Genomic DNA, 19,450 nt, shown 5'->3' on the forward strand with positions numbered 1-19,450 from the left:
AAATTTATGATTATTTCACATTTTTTCATTTTCCTGTCAAGTAGAGACAAAGAATATGTTTGAAGCTATAAATTTCAAAGATAGTAGAAGTCACAGAGGAGTTAGTTTGAGAATATGCATTACATATGCAATTAACTTAAATTTTTGAGTAAGCTAATACATGATATTTTATCCTGGGGATTAACTACTGATTTTTAACTACTTAGCAACTTTTCTACATTTCTACATCTTTGTTATATCTGTTTCAAAAGCATATCAATAAAGTATTCAACAACTGATGCATTATAAACATTTGTTGGATATTATATTGTTTTCTACCTATTATATTGGTGGGGATGCTATGAATGGGTCCAGTTCATTACCGTGTCTATGCCTTCTTTTCACTTCTCTGAAGGCAGAAAATAGTATAAGCCTCCCAGAATAGACAAGAGTTCTTTGTACATGCCCAGGGAGGGTATTTAGACAGATTAATGTTAATGAAGTACTTTTACTGGATGAGTAATCCCCTGCATGTATATTTACCCTCCAGTGTTTTTAACAGGTAGTGCAAGTTAAAGCAGCCCCAACAGTCTTATGATGTATACAGCTGGAGATTTGATTTGGAGAATTGTTTTGCAGCTATCACCACTGTGAGGGGAGAATAAGTGTAGGATATGATCTAAAATTATATAAAAAACTTCTTTCTCTTTCACATCCCATCATTTACACACAAAAAAAAATCTCCAGTGGAAGAAAAAAAAAATGTTTAAAAGAAACATATATATAATTAACAAATATTCAAAGAAACATGGCTTTTTATCTTTAGTTTTTCTTAACAATACACAGTAACTTTTATTATAAAGGTAATAACTGTAAATCATAGTAGTATTAATTTTAGTTCAGTATAATGTATATTTTTCAGTACTAGAAGATCAAAAGACAATGTGTTTCTTCTAATGGCAGGGCATGTATTAATGGATATTGGTGTACCTCTTCCCTTTTAATGTTATGTTTTGGACCACATTTGAGACTTTTTTTCCCCTAGCTGCTTTCTTCAATGAATTGGCAATAAATTTATCTGATTATATATATATATATACGTATACCCTATATTTCTCTGAATTTATCTATGAACTACTGTGATAGAGATGAAAAGCTACTTCAGAGTTTATTTGCTAAGCAGGAGGCATCTTCTTTTGTAAACCTTGTTGATTCTACACTACATAATTTGATAGGGAAATCAAAAGGGATCAAAAAGGCATTTATCAGAAGCTCTTGCAGATATTACATAATGAGTTAAAATTTTGTTCTATTTGTAACATACTATATGGCCAAAACAGAAAATAAATAAATAAATAAAATGATTTGTTGCCAAAATAAGGACTGAACAGCCCAGAGCAGAAAAGATCCTCCATGATGGAGATGGAAAAAAACAGTACTAGTGTATTTTTTATGACAATACTGTTAACTGTAACTGGAGTCTTTCTGAAAAAAATCATCCTTTTCCTGTTTCCTGAGAGGATTTCAGCAAGTCTTCTAAAACACCCACTTAAACCACTCTTCATTCTTTTTGGGCTTATTTACATTTTTATGCTAAGTAACACTGAGATATCCTCTTCTGAATCCCTATTTTCAGTTCACGAAAACATTTTTAATGAAGCTTTTATAAGAGTGAAGGCTTTTAATTTTTTTCTTTATCCTTCCTTAAGACATTAAAGATACTTGTAAGTCTTTTGAATGATAAAAAAATGTTACATTCTTTAGAGGCAGTTTCTCATTATGCTTAAGTAGCTAGGACCACTTCCCTGCGATACCTCAATATCTGCTCAGCTGAGTGAGGTTTGAGGGAGGATGGTGTTTAGACTACATGTAGTTAGTATTATGTGTTATAATTTGTAGTTCAGTCATCATAATTTCCATACTTGGTCAATATTATTTAATGGGAACAAAATCACTCTTTTTGTCTGTTCAGATTTTTGAGACAGGTTTATGGTTAAGATTCAGATATAAACACTTTTACACGGGTATAGTTAACTGCTTGCACAACTCAAGTAATGATGCATACATAATGCATGACTCATGTTGTTTTTTTTTTCCCCAGCAACCAGTGATAAACCATGCTGCAATTTTACACGATTGCTTTTGTTCAGATTGATTTAACTCAGGAGCAATAAAACAGTACTGCAGCCCTTTCTTGCCACAGTGTAGGTAATGTGTAAATTCCAAGACTGTCTTTAATGGGGAAAGGCAGAAGATCATACATGCTGGAGAAAGTAGTGCCTGAAAGACTGTTAGTCTTCCAATACGGAGACTGTCAAGGCTGAAGTGGATGTTCTGGTCCCCCTGTGCTGTGACCAGAAGGAATGGTGTAGTTGTCTTCATACAGTGAATAAAGAACAGCTATAAACTGATAAAATGAACAATATATATATATATTTAAATGAAACAAACATCATGGCAACATAGCTTCAGAAGTTAGTTTATAAATAAAGTGTTAGCAAATGATTGATGTTTCAAAAAGTTTTTGAAAGGAACTGCTACTAACAAGTAATTTTCTCATAATTATGACCTAATAGCCATGTATAAAGCCATCTAGAAGTAGGATTATAACTGTTTTTATTTATATGAAAAATCCTAACTGAAGCTGTTAGGCCTTCTTGCAAGTTTAATTAGGAAAATTAAGCAATATGAAATGAATTCTGTCCAAATCTGTTCAAATAGCTTGCAATTCATTTCATCTGGGATGCTCCTTGCCCGTTTCTTCAAAGTCTCCCTCAGAAGTTGGCTTATTTCTCAAGTTGTACTAGTTTGAAATGTTTTCTGATCAAGTTAAGGAGAAAATTCCAGAGTCCTGGAGCTGTATCCAAGAATATCTGCTTCCCTATTCCCTCTCCTTAGTCTTTTGTAATGAAGAAGATTTCATTTGAAAGACTGCACTGATTGCAGCTATTGAAGGAGAGCACAAAAAGTGAAGCAATCATTCTGATACGCAAACTTCAGGCTATTTAGGGATTTAAAAGTCATAATCAACACTAGCATAGTTCGCCAAGAGATCAGCGAGCAAATGGTAGACAGATTTTTCTGCACTTACTAGATTCTCTGCTGAATATGAAAATTGTCTTGTTACAAGTACGCTTCAGCCCTATAGTCCCAGGGTGTGGTGGGGCTGTCCGTGGGCCAGGGCTCTGGAGGCTTCCAAGGGCAGCCATGCAGGGTCTGCAGGCACGCCCTGTCCCACCACCCCACCAGCTGCAGAGCCACCCAGCACCCCATGGGTCAGCCCCAGCACCTGGCACTGGGCACTGGGCAGCTCCCTGCTACCAGGGCTGGGCCTTAGCTAGGCCAGGCTGTGAGTCCATATGTGGGCCCGGATGGGTCGCCCCATGGCTGGGCAGGGTAGGGCTGTGGGGAGATGGAGCCTGGCCCACCAGTGGCCTGAGTCTGGGCAGGGTAGGGAGCCCCAGAGTATATGACTGATGACTTTTATTTATTTATTTATTTATTTATTTATTTATTGTACGTACAGCTCAGGTTTTTGAGTAATGCTAGTGAATTTCATTTTTTGTCTTTAAGCAAGACTTTTTGACAGTCATCAGATGAGCAGACATTCTTTCAAAAGACTTCGGAAACTCACACTGTATGATTTTCTGCTGAGACTTCAGAAACATAAATAAGAAATTCTTATGTTAAAATACAGCAATTGCTTTTTATTGTCATGGAGAGGAAATCTAATATATAGCTTAATTGCCATTCTCATGTACCACATCTTATATTGTAGATTTTATACTATACACTTCCTTTGTACTAATGCATGAAATTGGACCCAACTTCTTATTAAGGACTTTCTGGTAGTGTAATAATACTTCAGCATTAAACTAGGAAGAATGTCAAATGGACTTCTGAGAGATAAGAAGGCCATATAAATTAATAATTTAATTAATGGGCTTAATGACTAAGTAGAGTATGGCATCCTAGTTTGTAGATCAAACAAATAAATTGCAAATATTTTGGTAGGGTTAGTCAGCATTCAAAATTATTTTAATAGGTAAAAAATCTTCAAGACATTAGTGTTTGGTGCAAGCAGCGAAAGCAAAAGGAAAAAATGCTCATTAGCCTGTTCCAGTGGGAACATATATTTGTAGTAAGTATTTGAGACAATTCCTTGGCATTGCTGTCAGATTTGGCTCTCTATGACAAAAATTTTCATCACATTCAATTCTAAAATGACACTTTCTATTCCTAAGGAGTGTTTCTACATTTCTGGAATATCACGTTTGTATTCCAGAAATTTTCTTGGTTGTGAATTCAGCTTTAAAATCTGGTTCTCCATTTAGCTGACCTGCAGGCAAGCACTCTAAGACAACTGGATGAAAAAAAAAAAAAAAAAAAAAAAGCAAACCACCAGAATGTGTTGTAATTTTATATCGAACTTGTACCACAGCAGATGATACGCAATATGGAGAATCTTAAAATTTTACTTTGATTATAATACTATTAAATTGACTTGAACGAGTGGTTTAATTTAAGAAATTGTCTGTAGTCAATAGGTAATAATTTATTGCCGTAAAAATAAATTGCATAAACCATAAAAAAGCATCATTCCCTGTATCAGATATGATACTATTGCTGGGCCTCAAGGGATCACTTCTTCAAAAGAAACTATGTATATCTTGATTCAAAATCAGTTTTCTCAACTTAAAACAGCTCTGAAAATTATCAGAATGTGGGACTGTATATATACATTAACAAGCTAAAATGATACAGTTTGCAACAATAATAAATTGCATGAATAAAAAAGGCCTTAATTTTAATAAATCTTAATTCTTGGGGTAATATGGCATGATACAATTTGCAATGTGTCATAAAATTGAAAAAAAAAAAAGTTAAAGAATGGGTGCAACTTACAAGCAATATAGATTATTTTAAATGGTAAGAAAAAAAATTACTCAAATTAGTTTGTGTGTATATCTGCATGTATGATAGTTATTCATCCCTCTAATTCTGTCTCTATACTACTTTTGGCCTCTATCCAGCTTAATCTTGGTTTTACAAGTCTCGTGTGGATGGAAAATTTGGATTAGAAATAAATATCTCAAAGTAAATTACATTGATGGATTAGAGAGTCTGGAATGTGAGAAGTGTAAAGGGAAAGCTAGGTTTAAGTATTTCAGGTTTTTATATAGACCTGAATCGTCAGGAGACTGAAATGCACTTTTCACATTCAAATTTGAATAAAATGTCATGAAAAGTCAAGAAAACCCAGAAAATTTACTTCACAACATGAGTTCATTACTAAAAGCAACTGTCATGCAGATATAACCACTGCCAATATCTGAGGTTACTCGTCTTCTCAATAGTTCATAATTCTGTTTATAGTTGCATTTAGTTGAACAGTCAAAGCTCATTGTGAAGCATGATTTATGTTGAAGCTTTTAAAAAAGATGCAAATTTGAAAATTTGTAGAAATAAATTCAAGATATTTTGATCTGAAGAAGTGTGTATGTCTAATAAAAAGTTCAATGGAAAGTCAGTTAATTATCACAGAATTTCTAGGTTGGAAGAGACCTCAAGATCATCGAGTCCAAATTATTCCAAATATTTTTAACCTGGTGTTCCTTTATTGTGATTTCATGTTTTTTCCTGCTTTACTGACAACTCTTGGCTAGTTCTTGTTTAGACCTTTTCAAGCTTTCTAGATAGTACATTCACAAGTAGATTTGCAGAGAACATGCTGATCCGATGTAAAGGTCTTGCTGATCTGGCTCCTAAGTGTAAATCTTGTTAAGAAAAGAGTTGTGCAATGCAATATTAGATGTGAATAGCTGATAAGTGAGATGCATGGTGCAGCTGCAAATTTTGCCTTTCAAATCAGTATTGTATTCATTTGCATCCATTTTACATCTCCAATCTGCTTACAAAAAGGTAAAGCACATTTATGGAATATTTATGCATATACAAACTTCATCTACATTTTGTAATACAAAACAGCAAAGTGTTCTTAGAGGACAGAATATTCTGTAAGTATTGTCAAGGTCATTGAATGATGGAGTAACTATGTATGAAGTTTTTCTTCTGTCACACAAAATGGTTAACAACAAAGAGATAGTACAGATATAAGACAGGGAATATATACACCATCTTTTAAATGTTTAGGTAAAATGGTAAAATCCAACAACAAGCTACGTGTTCTTTAGTCTCATAATATTTGGGATCCCCTTTTCTCCCTAGAAGAACCTCTTATTTTCTTGGTCTTCCAGTAAATAGTGCTTTTAGCTTTGATGGGTATTCAAAAAGAAAAAAAAAAAAATGGATGATTGAAATAGTGTAAATGATCTTATTAAGAGCCTTAATTGCCCTTCTGCAATGAGATTAATAGTCATTTCTCTACTGCATAACGCAGTATAGTATATTCACTCAATAAAGTACTACTTACTTTAGAGGACTTAATTCTGTTCTCTATGTGCTCATATCACCAATAATGTATAATTGACCTAAAAATTTTTGTTATATGAGAATTTTAAAATTAATGTCTACAGAAAATAAATTTTACTTATGGAAAGGTTTAACTTCATCAGATTTTATATTTAGCAGTAAGTCTGTGAATTTTGTGTAATTTCTCTTATTAACATTGCAGCAATTACAGTCATAAATACTTGATAATGAACCTTCATGCTGATATACTGAGAACATCGGTCATATGCTAGAAAGCATTTTGAAGATTACCTTCTTTTTGCAGGATTTTGGGAATATTTGGTAGCAGTCCAAATCCCCACTGATTTTACTCTATTGTTTTATTGTCTCATAAAAAGTTCTAATTGGAGGCCTTTGCAAGTAGCTGTCTGTTTCTTCGATCAGTGGACTTTAAAATTAAGGAGTGTAGAATAGTTTTATATCAGAGAAGAAAACTGAATTCCAAGAACCAAGGTATTATTCTTCTTAATTTTATAGAATCTGTTTTGGACTCCTGCCTGGAGCAAGACTGGTGCCAGTCCTGAATCAGGTCAGGCATGGCTTTGTCTGAGTCAGTCTTAACCTTCAAGGATGGACATTCCTCACCCTCTTGTCTTTGTGCAACCTCCTCAATGCTTCATTACTCTCCCATTGATCAAGTTTTTTTCTGATGTATGGCATGGACATGCTAAAATTACAACTTATAATTGTTGCCCTTATTATTCTCTTCACCATTGTTGAGAAGTCTTACACAGCTGTTTGTATTCCAGTGTGAAGGGACTGTACATGACTTTCAATCACCTCTTGGCATTCTTTTTACCAGACTAAATAAGCCTCAGCATCTACTTATCATTCTTGTGTCCTAGGATCCTCTTGGTAGCTCTCTGCTGGAGAGCAGAGAAACTCTCCAGTTTCTTAGTGTTCCTGGACACCAAATCCCAGGTTTGGCCTTACCAACACTAATTAGAGGGGACAATAAACTTTGCTCATTCTTGCTCCAAATGTAGACCTAGCAGGCAGTCTGCCATGCTAGTGGCAATAAGCTATGCAGCCTTGTTTGGATATATTTGCTTGCTGTATGCATCTGCTCCTGCCTAGGCCTTTCAGTATGACCAGAAGGAACTCTTTCACCCTAGCCTCAAAGTCCTATAATTAACTAAGATTTAACTGAGGTTTCTGTAGGGTGTCATCTTGGTGCCTGCACAGGTGAGCATCAATATGTACGGTTAACCAGTTGACATTCTGCAGTCTCTTTGCTTGTGCAGCTCTTCCTTCAGTTGAATTAGACAATTGGGATGTGTGTTTTGGACTAAAAGAGTGCAAGTAGTTCTCGTAAGAATTTAGCCAAAGTTCACAGATCTCCAGAAGATGCATTTCCGTAATTTCAGCTAACTCAAGTCAATGCTTCTAAATATTAGGATAACAAAATATTAGCTTTTGTTTAATTTCTCATCAAATAAATTTCAGCACTTCACGTACACACAGTCCTATGCATCAAAAAAAAAAAAATCTAAAAAAATAATTTATTGAAAACCAATTCTAAAATAATTGTTTATTTAATAAAAGAAAAAGGAAGAGCTAATGAGGACTTGGAGGAGACCTGCCATTTCTAAGGTTACGTTATTCAAAGAGCATTTGTTTTTCAAATGCATTTAAATTGCATGTTTTTAAAGCTCGCTATTTTAGCCTATTGAATTGTACAAAGAATTGGTTTATAAAATATGCCTTTGTTTTGCTTAAAAAAATCTTACAGGGAATATCAACTGTATCAAGCACTCTCCTAAACTTTAAATATGGTGGTATCTAATAACATTTTAACTGTCCTTTTTTTTTTTTTTTTTCATTCTCTTCTCCTCTTCCCCTTCCCGCCCTTCTCCCTTCTCCCTCTTTGTATTTCTTCCCCTCCATTTCTTTTCCTTTCCTCTTTCCTTTTAAGAGATACAAGCAGCATTTATGGAAATTAATTGCATTTTAAAAGATTTGTTAGTAAGCAGTTAGACTTAGTCATCATAAAGGTAGTATAGGCAAAGAGAAAAAGAAAAAAGGTTAAAGTGAAATAAAAATTAACTTGCATCAGTTTCAATGCTGGTGATTAGAATCAGGAATGTTAGGATGAAAAAGTATTATTTTGCAGATTTTCAGATATCTATTCTGAATATATATATTCTTTATATATTATATACTCTTATTACGCACTCACTCATTTTATACAGTTAAACAGTTTCTGTATGGAAAAGGTGACTATCAAGTTGGAATTAATAGTGATACCTTTTATATTCTCCTAGAAATTTTCAGAATAATTATGTAAAGAATGTTTGCTATTGCAAAAAAATTGCACTAAAAACATCAGCATTAAAACTAATACAAATTTTAATATTTTTTTTTTTTTCCCAACCTGCCCTATCTCGCACACAAATCAGAATAAGGATGTTGAAATATCTTCAAACTTTGTTCAAGAAAAGAAAGTCCAAAGAACAGGAAGAACGGAAATTGATTATAGATGCGAGATTTAACTAAATCCTAAACCTTCATCTTCCATATCCTCTTTGAGTTATCTAACCAAAGGTATTGATTCTGTGTTTGGGTAACTTTCTACAGTATGTTTTCTTGAAAAAGCCAAAGAAGATCTTTTGTTTCATTAAAGTGTCAAAGATATGTTTTTAGTGGGATAACAAAAACATTTTGTGTCAAATTTTAAATGAAAGGACCGTGTTTTTTTTTTCTTTGTAGCAGGAGATTTAACGTAGAGTAATTTGAAGATTTCAGTGTACTAACATGCCCAATTATTGGAGATGAAGAAAGGACAAATGAAAGGGTACATCTGTAGAAAGCTATAGGATAAACGTAAAATTAGTATGGTTTTGTTTCTTTTTAAGTTAGAACATGTGTTTAACATCTAAATTCTATATTACTGGTGTTAAGAACCCAAATCTACCAAAGGTAAATCCTAGTTGCACAGGCTTGTTGATGGGACAAGAGGCTGCCAAGTACAAATGTCAGAATTTGTTCATAGAACATTCTATATTATTTTCAAATAGATCCAACACAATAACTTAAAAGAAGATATCCTGATAATATGGGGTCTAGTACTAATGATAGTAATATATTTTGTAAGCCTGTGGCCTAAAAAATTTATATGCAATTAGTAATTTGCCTTTTTTTTTTTTTTTTTTTCTTAAAGCATTTGAGAAAATGCATCAGTTGATAAATAGTTCATGCAAGTATGTTTCTATTTTGAATCAGGTTACGTGAACAATTTATGGTATAATGATCCATCTTAGTAGATTGGTTTTGTTCCAGAAATGTTTCTCCGAGGATTTTTTTTCTAAACTGTGTGCTATGCTGTGATTTCAATTAAATACAGAATGAAAGTTGCTTTTTTAAAATATCAACTAGAAAATTAACTTGGAATTATAAAATCTTCTAAAGAAAACCTATTCATTGCTACATCATAAATGATGTAAAATGACAAAATCCTTCTTTTGAATTCATGTTGGTTCAATATATTATAAACTGTGTTGTCAGTCCACTAATGTGCTCTTTTCTGGGGGGATTGTATTGCTTACTTTGTTTTCATTAATGTATAGCACTGTACATTTTATAACGATAATTCTCCTACCAGATTATTTCATTTTCTTAGTTTTATTTCAATAAAAATAGGTAGCAAAGGTAATTTCCTGGATGGCTATAGTGTGTTTATGCTACTCCTGGTTTAATTTGTATACCCAGCATCTCAGAATCCTAGCCAATAAAAATAAATAGGAGTTTATTTATAGAAGGAGTTTAACAGGGTAATTGTGTTTTGGGGGCTGTTTACAAAATATTTTTGCCAAGTGCATTTGTAATATCAACCTCTGAGAAGTATTTTATAATGAAATTATTCATGTTACTAAATTAATTATATCTGATCTACAATACTATATATCTTTATTCACAGGTAATTAACTTATATTCACAATTAATTAAGCCACTACAACCTTTATTGCAAAGGAATGCAGTAATTTTATGTTATAGTGCAAAGATGGAAAATGATGACAGAGTCATTCTCTCTGATTTGTAAAATGGTTGTGTGGTTTTCTGAGTATACATATCAGGGTATGGCTTAAGCCTTGATCCTGTCTCCATATATATTGATGGAATTTATGCCAATAATTTTGGTATCAGTGGGATTGGCTACCATTATATATTTTTTTTTTCATATAATGTACCACTTGAAATGTTTTCATTATTAAAGTTCTTTTCTTTGTGTTAGTTGAATTCTGGCATTTATAGCCAGATGCTGAATCAGTACTTATGAAATTAATTTCATAATTAATTATGAAGGCAGACAGGCAAGGCAGACAGATGGAACTGAGGCAGTGCGACTTTTTCTGCATATGAATAAACATGTTGCTTATTGTGTTGCAAAAACTGTTGTTATGTTGTTTTTCATGTTTTTCTCTGCCTGTGGCAAGTTCTAACTTCATTTTGCCAACAAGTCTGTGATCTAACTCTGTAAGCCTCAGGTAGAAAAATAGCTTTTACACCCTTTCTCCTATTGTGCAAACATGTAAATTAGTCAAAAACATGTTGCTCATCCCAAGCAGACAGAGGTTCAGAGAGAAGTTCCAATATGTGACATCTACAGATACAGGATGCATTTGTACGGAATTTTAATACTATGCTACCATAGGTTACACACTGCTCTCCTCCCATGTCCTGCCACCTTGGGTTCCTCACTGCTCTCCCTCGTGTCCTTTTTCTTCTTTTCTTAAAAGAAAATGAGTTATCTCCACAAAGAGAAAACTTTAAGCTCCATGAAAAATGCTATTTATTTTTTCCTCTGAAAGAGATTCAGGTATTTCCAGGGGACTCAGGTTTTCCTTGAGAGTAGTCAAAAATGAGTAAAAGGTGCAGCAAAATTTTGCTAAATCAAAACACTCCACTTATTAACCTGCACTGAATTCAGTCTGCATAGGTAATGGAGATTCAGACTAGAGGGAAAGAAATAGGAAAAACCCTTCCTAGATGTAATGCTTCTTTGACAGAAGTTTTGCACTGCTGCCATTATCTGAAATATTTATGACTGAAGATGATATTTCAGCAATGATGTGTCTCAGCTGCTTTGTTTCGAAATAAATTTATGTCCTACTTAAGTTAGAGTTGTCATCCTCAGAGGACTGTAATCAAAACTAGGAGAAGAGCATTTTTCTATGGAACAGGTAGTTCTCCAATGAGTATTGACGTAATATTTCTGTTAATTAACCTCATGTAAGATCTACTATGGGATTAATGTAGTGTAACTACACTATTAGTTCCCCAAACGTCCTTACTTTGGTGGTGGCTTATGTAATATATTGGAGTCCTTAAAGATTTCTGACCCAGATTTTATTTGGTGAAAACACAGTTTAATATACCAGGCATTTCCCATCTCATTGTTCTGTAAGAAGGTAATGTAAGCAACCTACCACTGGACTAGAAAAGAAGCTGTTGATTTTTGTTTTGTTTTTACTGAGTCGGATTTATGGTATGATTTATTTTACAGCAAATCATCAGATATCATTCTTGTATGTTTCAACTTGGTAGCAGTTAATATTCTGCAATAAAACTTACCTATCTGAAAAGCTTATACTCAGTATTTGAAATAATTTGACAATTAAGCATGGAGTTCTGAATTTTGGTCTATCCATTTTATCTAATATTCCATTTTTTGTACCTTTTTTTTTTTCTGTAGTGCATTCATCCTTTAATGGTTTAGATCTGCTTGCAAGTTAGAAAACTCTATATAATAAAAAGCAAGGGCTTTATTTTTAATACTACTTAATCTTTAGGTTTCTTGTCACAGACCAAGTCAGAATGAATTTTTCTGTTTGGTGAGTTTTAATTCTCTGTGGTTGTTCTGGCTTTTTAAAAATTCTTTGCTACAGAATTGAAACACTATTTCTTGCATAACTTGTCCAAAATATATATATATATATATATATAATAAAAAAATGATGTTTTAAACTCTGTATACAGTATAAGAAAACAGAACCATAATACTGTTAGCTTGCTGTGTCATGATCTCCTGCAAGAGTACCACGTGATTTTCAGCCTCCTTAACTATCTTCTTAAAAGTCGAAAATACAAATGCTGTTGAGCAGCATGGTACTTGAGCCCTGCAACACCTATAGAGTTCACCAGAGAATCTTCTGTTTTCAGGAGTAGTTCTTCCGAGTCTATTCTTCAATGTAAGTGTGTGAATAATCCCAGAAAAAATTAAAATGGAATGCTTCAGAGAAAGCATGCAGATGCTGTAATTAGGAAGACAATATAAAAACAGAAGCAGATAGATGAAGTATAAAAAGACTCACTATGATTAAGGAACCTCATTTCTTTGGGACTCGATGTATGCCAGTGAATGTGCCGATGGCATAATTCACATATGGTATGCAGAGGACTACATTTTCACATTCGTATAGTGAAAGTGAAATTCCTATTTCTTTCAGAATATGATTTGAAATTTTACTGGCAATTACTTCGATGATCACTGAAAACTGAAACATCAATTGTGGCCAGGACTGTGAGCTATGGGTTCCTCTAAGAGTTTCATTTGCATATGGACAGGTGAATACATTGATTTTGTAACAGATTATACATGGACAGGTACATATCTTAAAAAAAAAAAAAAAAAAAAAAAAAGTGAATTATTGTATTATTTGCTTTCATTCTAAACATATTTCAAAAATATAAAACACTTAATAAGCAGTGAAAGCTTTCACTACTCTTAGATTACTTTTAAACCCTGATTTTTTGTAACATAAAATGGGATAGTTCCTTTATCTTTCTCAATTATTCTAGGTTTTCAACAGGAGTATTTAAAGTATTCTGATCAGTTATGGTTCTTTGCTTTGCTTTCCTGGAGGACATGGTTATAAATTTTCTCCTGTTTATAAAAAATGTCCACATCATGTCATTGCTGATACCAAGTGGTTCTAGTTTTTGAGGGCATATTATGCCATCAGATTTAGTTGGGTTAATTTCATAAATGTACTTGTAAGAATCATTGTATCCAGAAACATAGTACTGTTCAGGGGATTATAAAGTAGACGTTAATTCTTTAAATACTGCATATATAAGTAATTTTATTCATTTAGATAGGCCCCAGGAGTCACTCAAGTGTTTATAGAATTGGATCCTTAGGTTTTATATAGTTAACATGTTCGTGTTTTATTAAGCATAGACTCATATCCGTGCTTTGATGTTGTTTAAATTTTAAAAGCATTTACAGTAACACTAATTTTTAGTATGCCCTAAGGTTTTTTTTTCAATGAAATTATCCAGCCTTGGAAAATAATCACGGCTGAAAGGCAAGCCAAACACACCTACTGCTTGTCTGAGGTTTTAAATTCCATCTTACCATAGCTGAAAGTTATATGTCATAATCCGTCTCTTCTCCAAATTTGATTCTTATTCTCATGGTAGTATTTTATTTTTTCACAAAATGGCTATACTTTATGGTTTGATATTTTTAAATCTCTTTAAAATGATTGCGTGCTGGAAGGCATACAATTCTACTGTTTTGTTTACAAGAAAATGGTTATTATTTTTTCAGTGGCAAATTCATGCAAAGCACTCATAATAAAGTGTGAAATGTGGAAGTTACTGTTTTTCCAAATTTAATTAAATCCCTTTAGCTCCACATGTAATGGGACCTCTGTCTGCTGCAGTAACAAAATAAATGGAAATTCTAGTAAATTTAGAGTCAAAAGAATATAAGGTGCTGACAATTAATTCTACTTTCATCAAATATAGAAAAGCAAACCTAAAGCAACTGTTGAAATACTAATTTATATTGAAAAAAGCAAGTAGGTTCCTTAGAAACTGAGAAAGAGACTACTCGCTCTTTCTCAAGACACTGGAGTTCTGTTTCCTCTTGTAAGATAACACAGCACCTGCTTTTCTGGGTAAGACGAATATAGTTGTGCTTCAACTAAAGTCCATCCAGTTTATGTCCATTCCCTGATATGAACCTGACATCTGGGGAGCTCAGAGCTGGCAAACAGCAAGCAGTCAATTTCTGTGGAGACAGCAAAAAGAAGCTTTCTCACAAAGACGCGGTAATGGTCCAAGACCTCTTTATGGATCTAAGTTTCCATGTGCATATTCAATGTTGGTATTAGTAATTTACAGTACTAAGGTAATGTAGAGTACTGCATTCCCATAGGTGATCCTGGAATCCAATATCCTTTTTCTGCATTTTGTTTCTGGATTTGTTGCTATGCATTGTCAGCAACAATTTTCTTAGAGCTGTACAATGTTATTTTGGGCAACATTCTCTGCCTCATTTTCTGCTTCTGATGGCATTTACAGATTGTGTTCTAGTGACATGTTCAGGTTCTGTGAAATATTGCTGCCAAGGCATGAGTCTTGATTTTTGAAAGCATAGTACTTACTGAAGAACATGTTACGAAACTTGGATGATTGGACTTGACAATCTTAAAGGTCTTTTCCTACCTAAATGGTACTGTGATTCTGTGAAATCACCTGAGGAGTAGGGGAAGGGATTGTATTGTCTCTCTAGTTACAGGAAAACTGTAAGTCCAAAATTTGAAAACATTTGCTTCCCAAAACACTTTTTTGTTGTAATGTAGCATGCATTTCCATACACCTCTTCCTGAGTATCTGCAAACGTGCTTAATTCACTTTCAGGTCCTTAGTAGGAAACTTGAAACTTTTCCTTTGATCATCATAAGCACCTGTCATTTTAGGTTGAACTGTCTGAGCATAGCACCAGTAATTCACTATAGCTGCATCCAGGAATATAGACAAAGGATTGTTGGTACTGCTATCCAGAAAAGGAGAAATGGCAAGTCATGAACTGTTTGCATATGGCTTGAACATGCAGCAGATGCCCATTGCCAAGTTGGAGCCAGATTTGTGTCTCCTGTGCTCTCACAGGCTGAACGAAAAATAGCAATCCCTCATCAAGCTCCTTAATTATTGCCTATGGCTTCTATAAACTGACATCAAATTCCTCCAGAAGCCTGAATTTCTCATTCACAACAATATTTGCATGCAGATGAAAAAAAAATGGTACTATTAGAACTCAGAAAAACAGCTAAGTTTGAAACCACTGGAATTGAAATTAAACTGTTTGAAAATTGGACTCTGAGTAAAGCAGGTAAAGCAAAAAAAATTATGAATTTGTATGACTTTTTTAAAAATGCATTGCTTCATCAAAATTTGTTTCTGTATTTTTTTTCACTTTCCTTTAGCAATGGTTGTTCTCAGCAATTTGGAACCAAATACGACATATGAAATCAAAGTAGCTGCTGTAAATGGAAAAGGGCAAGGAGAATATAGCAAAATCGAGATATTTCAGACCTTACCTGTCCGTGAGTAATACTTGTGCTATTAAATAAAAATGTAAATTCTTAGTTGAGTATGTTGCTTCTGGATCAGCTAATAATTTCAAGTATGATTCACTGTGGATAACATGGTTTATATTTATACACTTTGAAGCAGCATATAACATCAGTCTTCTCTACGTTGTTTCTCTGAAATTTTGTTTCTCTTATCCTCTCCAACAAATACGAATGAACTTAAATTAGATGGATTAAATTATTCGTATTTTTGAGACATAGACAAATCTTCATGTTATATTCAAGAACACAGCACATGAAATGTACTAGATGAAAGACTTTTCCTCATTTACACACAGAGTATTACACACATCTGGGAGAAATTAATTAGCCCTTTCTGGAGACATTCTCCCAGCAGATCATGCTACCACAAGTTTTGCAACTATCAAGTCTAAAACAAAAACCTTAAGCTATAGAAAAATAATGAGAATGCATTGTTTTAACTATGATATGAAAGTGGCAAATGATGCAAAGCCAATTCTATATTTATAGTAACCTTTATAGACAAGAAATTCAGATTTAATGATTAAAGATTTTAATGAAAATTATGTCCCCAAATTAATTTTTAAAATAAAATAATAATAAATAAATGAAACACAAATGAAGAATTAAAAATAAAGGAACTACAGATAGCACTGTATTGTGCTCAGGTAGATACACGAAAATATATCAGCAACAGATCAGTAGATCTGTCTCTCATAAAATATTCTAATTGAACTGGTTTCAGGGTAGGATGTTACTCAGTATAGCTAATACTGCCCCTAATGGAATGAACAATAATAGTCATGCACAAAATATTTCTATGTTGTTCTATGTCAATATTCATATTGACAAGTTTCTTCTGTCCAAAACCTGTAACTTGTCAGCTTTCAAATTTATTTTTGTTTAAAGCATATGTATATCCTAAATATACTATATAACAGAATAATTTGCTATTATTCATATAGCACATTATACCTGGTAGAAAAGTGATAAAAATTGATAGAACTGATACATATATTACCTTATAGAAAGCTAGGAAAATCTGTGATGAGATTTAAATATTGTTTTTCCCTTGAAAAGAGATTAAACACAAATATAACAAATATTATAAATATTTTGAAAGTAACAACATATCCCTGGGTGAATGGATATCTACAGATATTTTGAATAGAAGACAATTATGATGTGTTAATTTAGGATCTGATTTGAAATTTTACAATAGGCATTATATATAGAAATTATAATTGGTCTGTGAAATGTCATTAGCAAAGTGATTAAAGCTGACAATAAACCCATCAATTGTATGTTTAAGATTATTTTTCTCCTTCCATTACAGAGAAATTTTTTCTTCTTTTCAAAATGTTATTCTTTACATTCATTCTTTATACAGACTACTTTACAAATATCTAATTTTGCCTTGACACAGTTACTGAAAAGTCAACTTATCTAACACTTATTACAGTTCAGGTCTGGAATGTAGGACTAAAGCTCATGCTTAATGCTAATAGCGTTTTTCTGTGTTACTCATAAATTTCAGTGTGAGTAGCAGCTTACCAGCCTTGCTGAATTGATGGCTAAATCATTTCTGAAGTAAATTACGTTTGAAAGTGTAAAAAGTCAGAAAGTCTCAAAGAATCTGATACCTCTTTCATACTTGATATCATTTTGTTTCGTTGTGTGAGATTATTAATCTAGTTTAGAACACACTTTAAGCAAAACAGTTAACACATGTTAAAGATACTCTGCAATGCATGGAAGAGTTATGCTAACTTTAAAGATTTTGGTTATGGACAAGCTCCCACTAGTAATTTGAGGTTTCTGTCATTTCTAAATTATTTTTTTCCTTTTTTTTTTTTTTTTTTTTTTTCATTACTTAGGGGAGCCAAGCCCCCCATCAATTCACGGACAACCAGGAAGTGGCAAGAGTTTTAAACTTAGCATAACTAAACAAGATGATGGAGGTGCCCCCATTTTGGAATATATTGTGAAATACAGAAGTGTAAGTATTTCATTGATTCAAACTAGGCAGTTTTTGCTTAGTAATACCTGTTCTTCATGTATAGACGGTTACTACTATTATATGAAATGTAACAAAACAGTTTGCATACTACAAAAAGAAAAGAAGAAAAATAATCTAGGATATAGTATAGTATGTTTTCTCTTGGGACTAGGTTACTAAAACCAGATTATAAAAAAGAAAGAAAAAGAAAAAAAATGAAAGAATGAAAGAAAAACGCTCTGCTCCTCTTAAAGGTTCATTCTATTAAGAAAACTTACGTATTCTCTGTTTTGTTACATGGTAAATGAGGAACTTTCATGTTAAGCTCTCAAAAGTGCAGTCGATGAGCAGACATTAAAGTTACATAATTAAAGACTGTTTGAAAAGCAAGTTAATCATCTGTAATAACTATGCATTTACAGATAGCATCCTAGAGGTAGGATGTTTTCAGTGTTCCATATTTATTTTAAAGGAGATTAATTAATCTTTCTAGATTCCGAAGTTCAGTTTAAAATATCAAAAGCCCAGTAATTTATTAATTACTAAGACATTGAAAAGTTTCAGTTTATATACCAGTTCTTTAACACTCCCCTTGCATAGTTTATTTGTCTCTCAGCTGGCATCTGATTTGTCATTCTCTTGTCAAATTTGGCAAGTTTAGAATACAGTATTTCTTGCAATGTCTATTTTATTTTTCAGTGAATTATGTCTTCTATGTATTTTTCTATTTAAAACTACTATTTTTAATAAAAGCACCTAAAATATCTTGTCAGATATACTACATTTAGAAATATTTGCATTGAAGAAGTAACTCTACAGCTGGCAAAATCAATTAAATGAATTCAGAAGTATGCATTTTCTAATAACTTCCTTGCATTTTTAGAAAGACTACACCACTTTTATCTGACCAGACCCAAGAAGAAAATATTTTACCAGAGTATAAAGCAGCAGATTTATACATCCACTTCAAGAGTCTGAAAGAGATTAGCTATATAACAACAAATATTCAAACACATTAAATAGAAATTAGCACATTTTGATAAACTAAATGCAGAACTTTAGTGTTTCCAAACAGGAAAAGTGAGCTCCTTGTTTTGTAATAATTTTTGTCAAATTTCCTTATGTTTCCTATAATGCAACTTTTTGATGATAGCTCTGGCTATCATCAAGTGCTTAGCCTGGCCTAAATTATTTGCTAAATAAATTTAGCATCAAGGTATGGATATCATTTATATATGCAAGGTGAGGAATTTAATCTGTTTCTGTGATTTAAGTAAGTTAAATGATTCTGGATCTATCCTGAATAACTTTGGAAACATGATTTTGATCCAGTGTTTTGACTAAGGTTCAGTATTACAGAATAGAGTGACATTTTTTTGTTTGTTTGTTTATTGTTGAAAGATAAATGTACAATTTAAGCAGTAACTAGAAACATAATAGGTTACAGGAGATAGCTTTTACTTGGAGCTGAAATCCATATCTCCCTAAGCTTCCAACTGAAAAAGCAATTTGACTAAATTAAAGGTCTTCTTACAACAAAAAAGCACAGTAATTTTTTGGTATTTTAATCAGAACGAATGGATGCTATTTGAAGTTCTTAATTATCTGTTGACTGCTTCCCTTCTATCTTCCTCATTGGTCGTATTTAATTGACTTT

General features: G+C 32.9%; 1 protein-coding gene across 3 annotated transcripts in view; it reads left to right on the forward strand.

Moving 5' to 3' along the window:
• The window catches only part of NCAM2 (neural cell adhesion molecule 2), a 285,808-nt gene that overhangs the window by 223,452 nt on the left and 42,906 nt on the right, over positions 1–19,450 (forward strand). For all 3 annotated transcript variants that reach the window (XM_035315435.1, XM_035315436.1, XM_035315438.1), the window contains exons 13-14: positions 15,666–15,785; positions 17,672–17,793. In XM_035315435.1, the coding sequence (XP_035171326.1) occupies positions 15,666–15,785; positions 17,672–17,793 (242 nt within the window). The remainder of the gene's footprint in view (positions 1–15,665; positions 15,786–17,671; positions 17,794–19,450) is intronic.

This window comes from Oxyura jamaicensis, chromosome 1, assembly GCF_011077185.1.
Source record: "Oxyura jamaicensis isolate SHBP4307 breed ruddy duck chromosome 1, BPBGC_Ojam_1.0, whole genome shotgun sequence".
NCBI lineage: Eukaryota > Metazoa > Chordata > Aves > Anseriformes > Anatidae > Oxyura > Oxyura jamaicensis.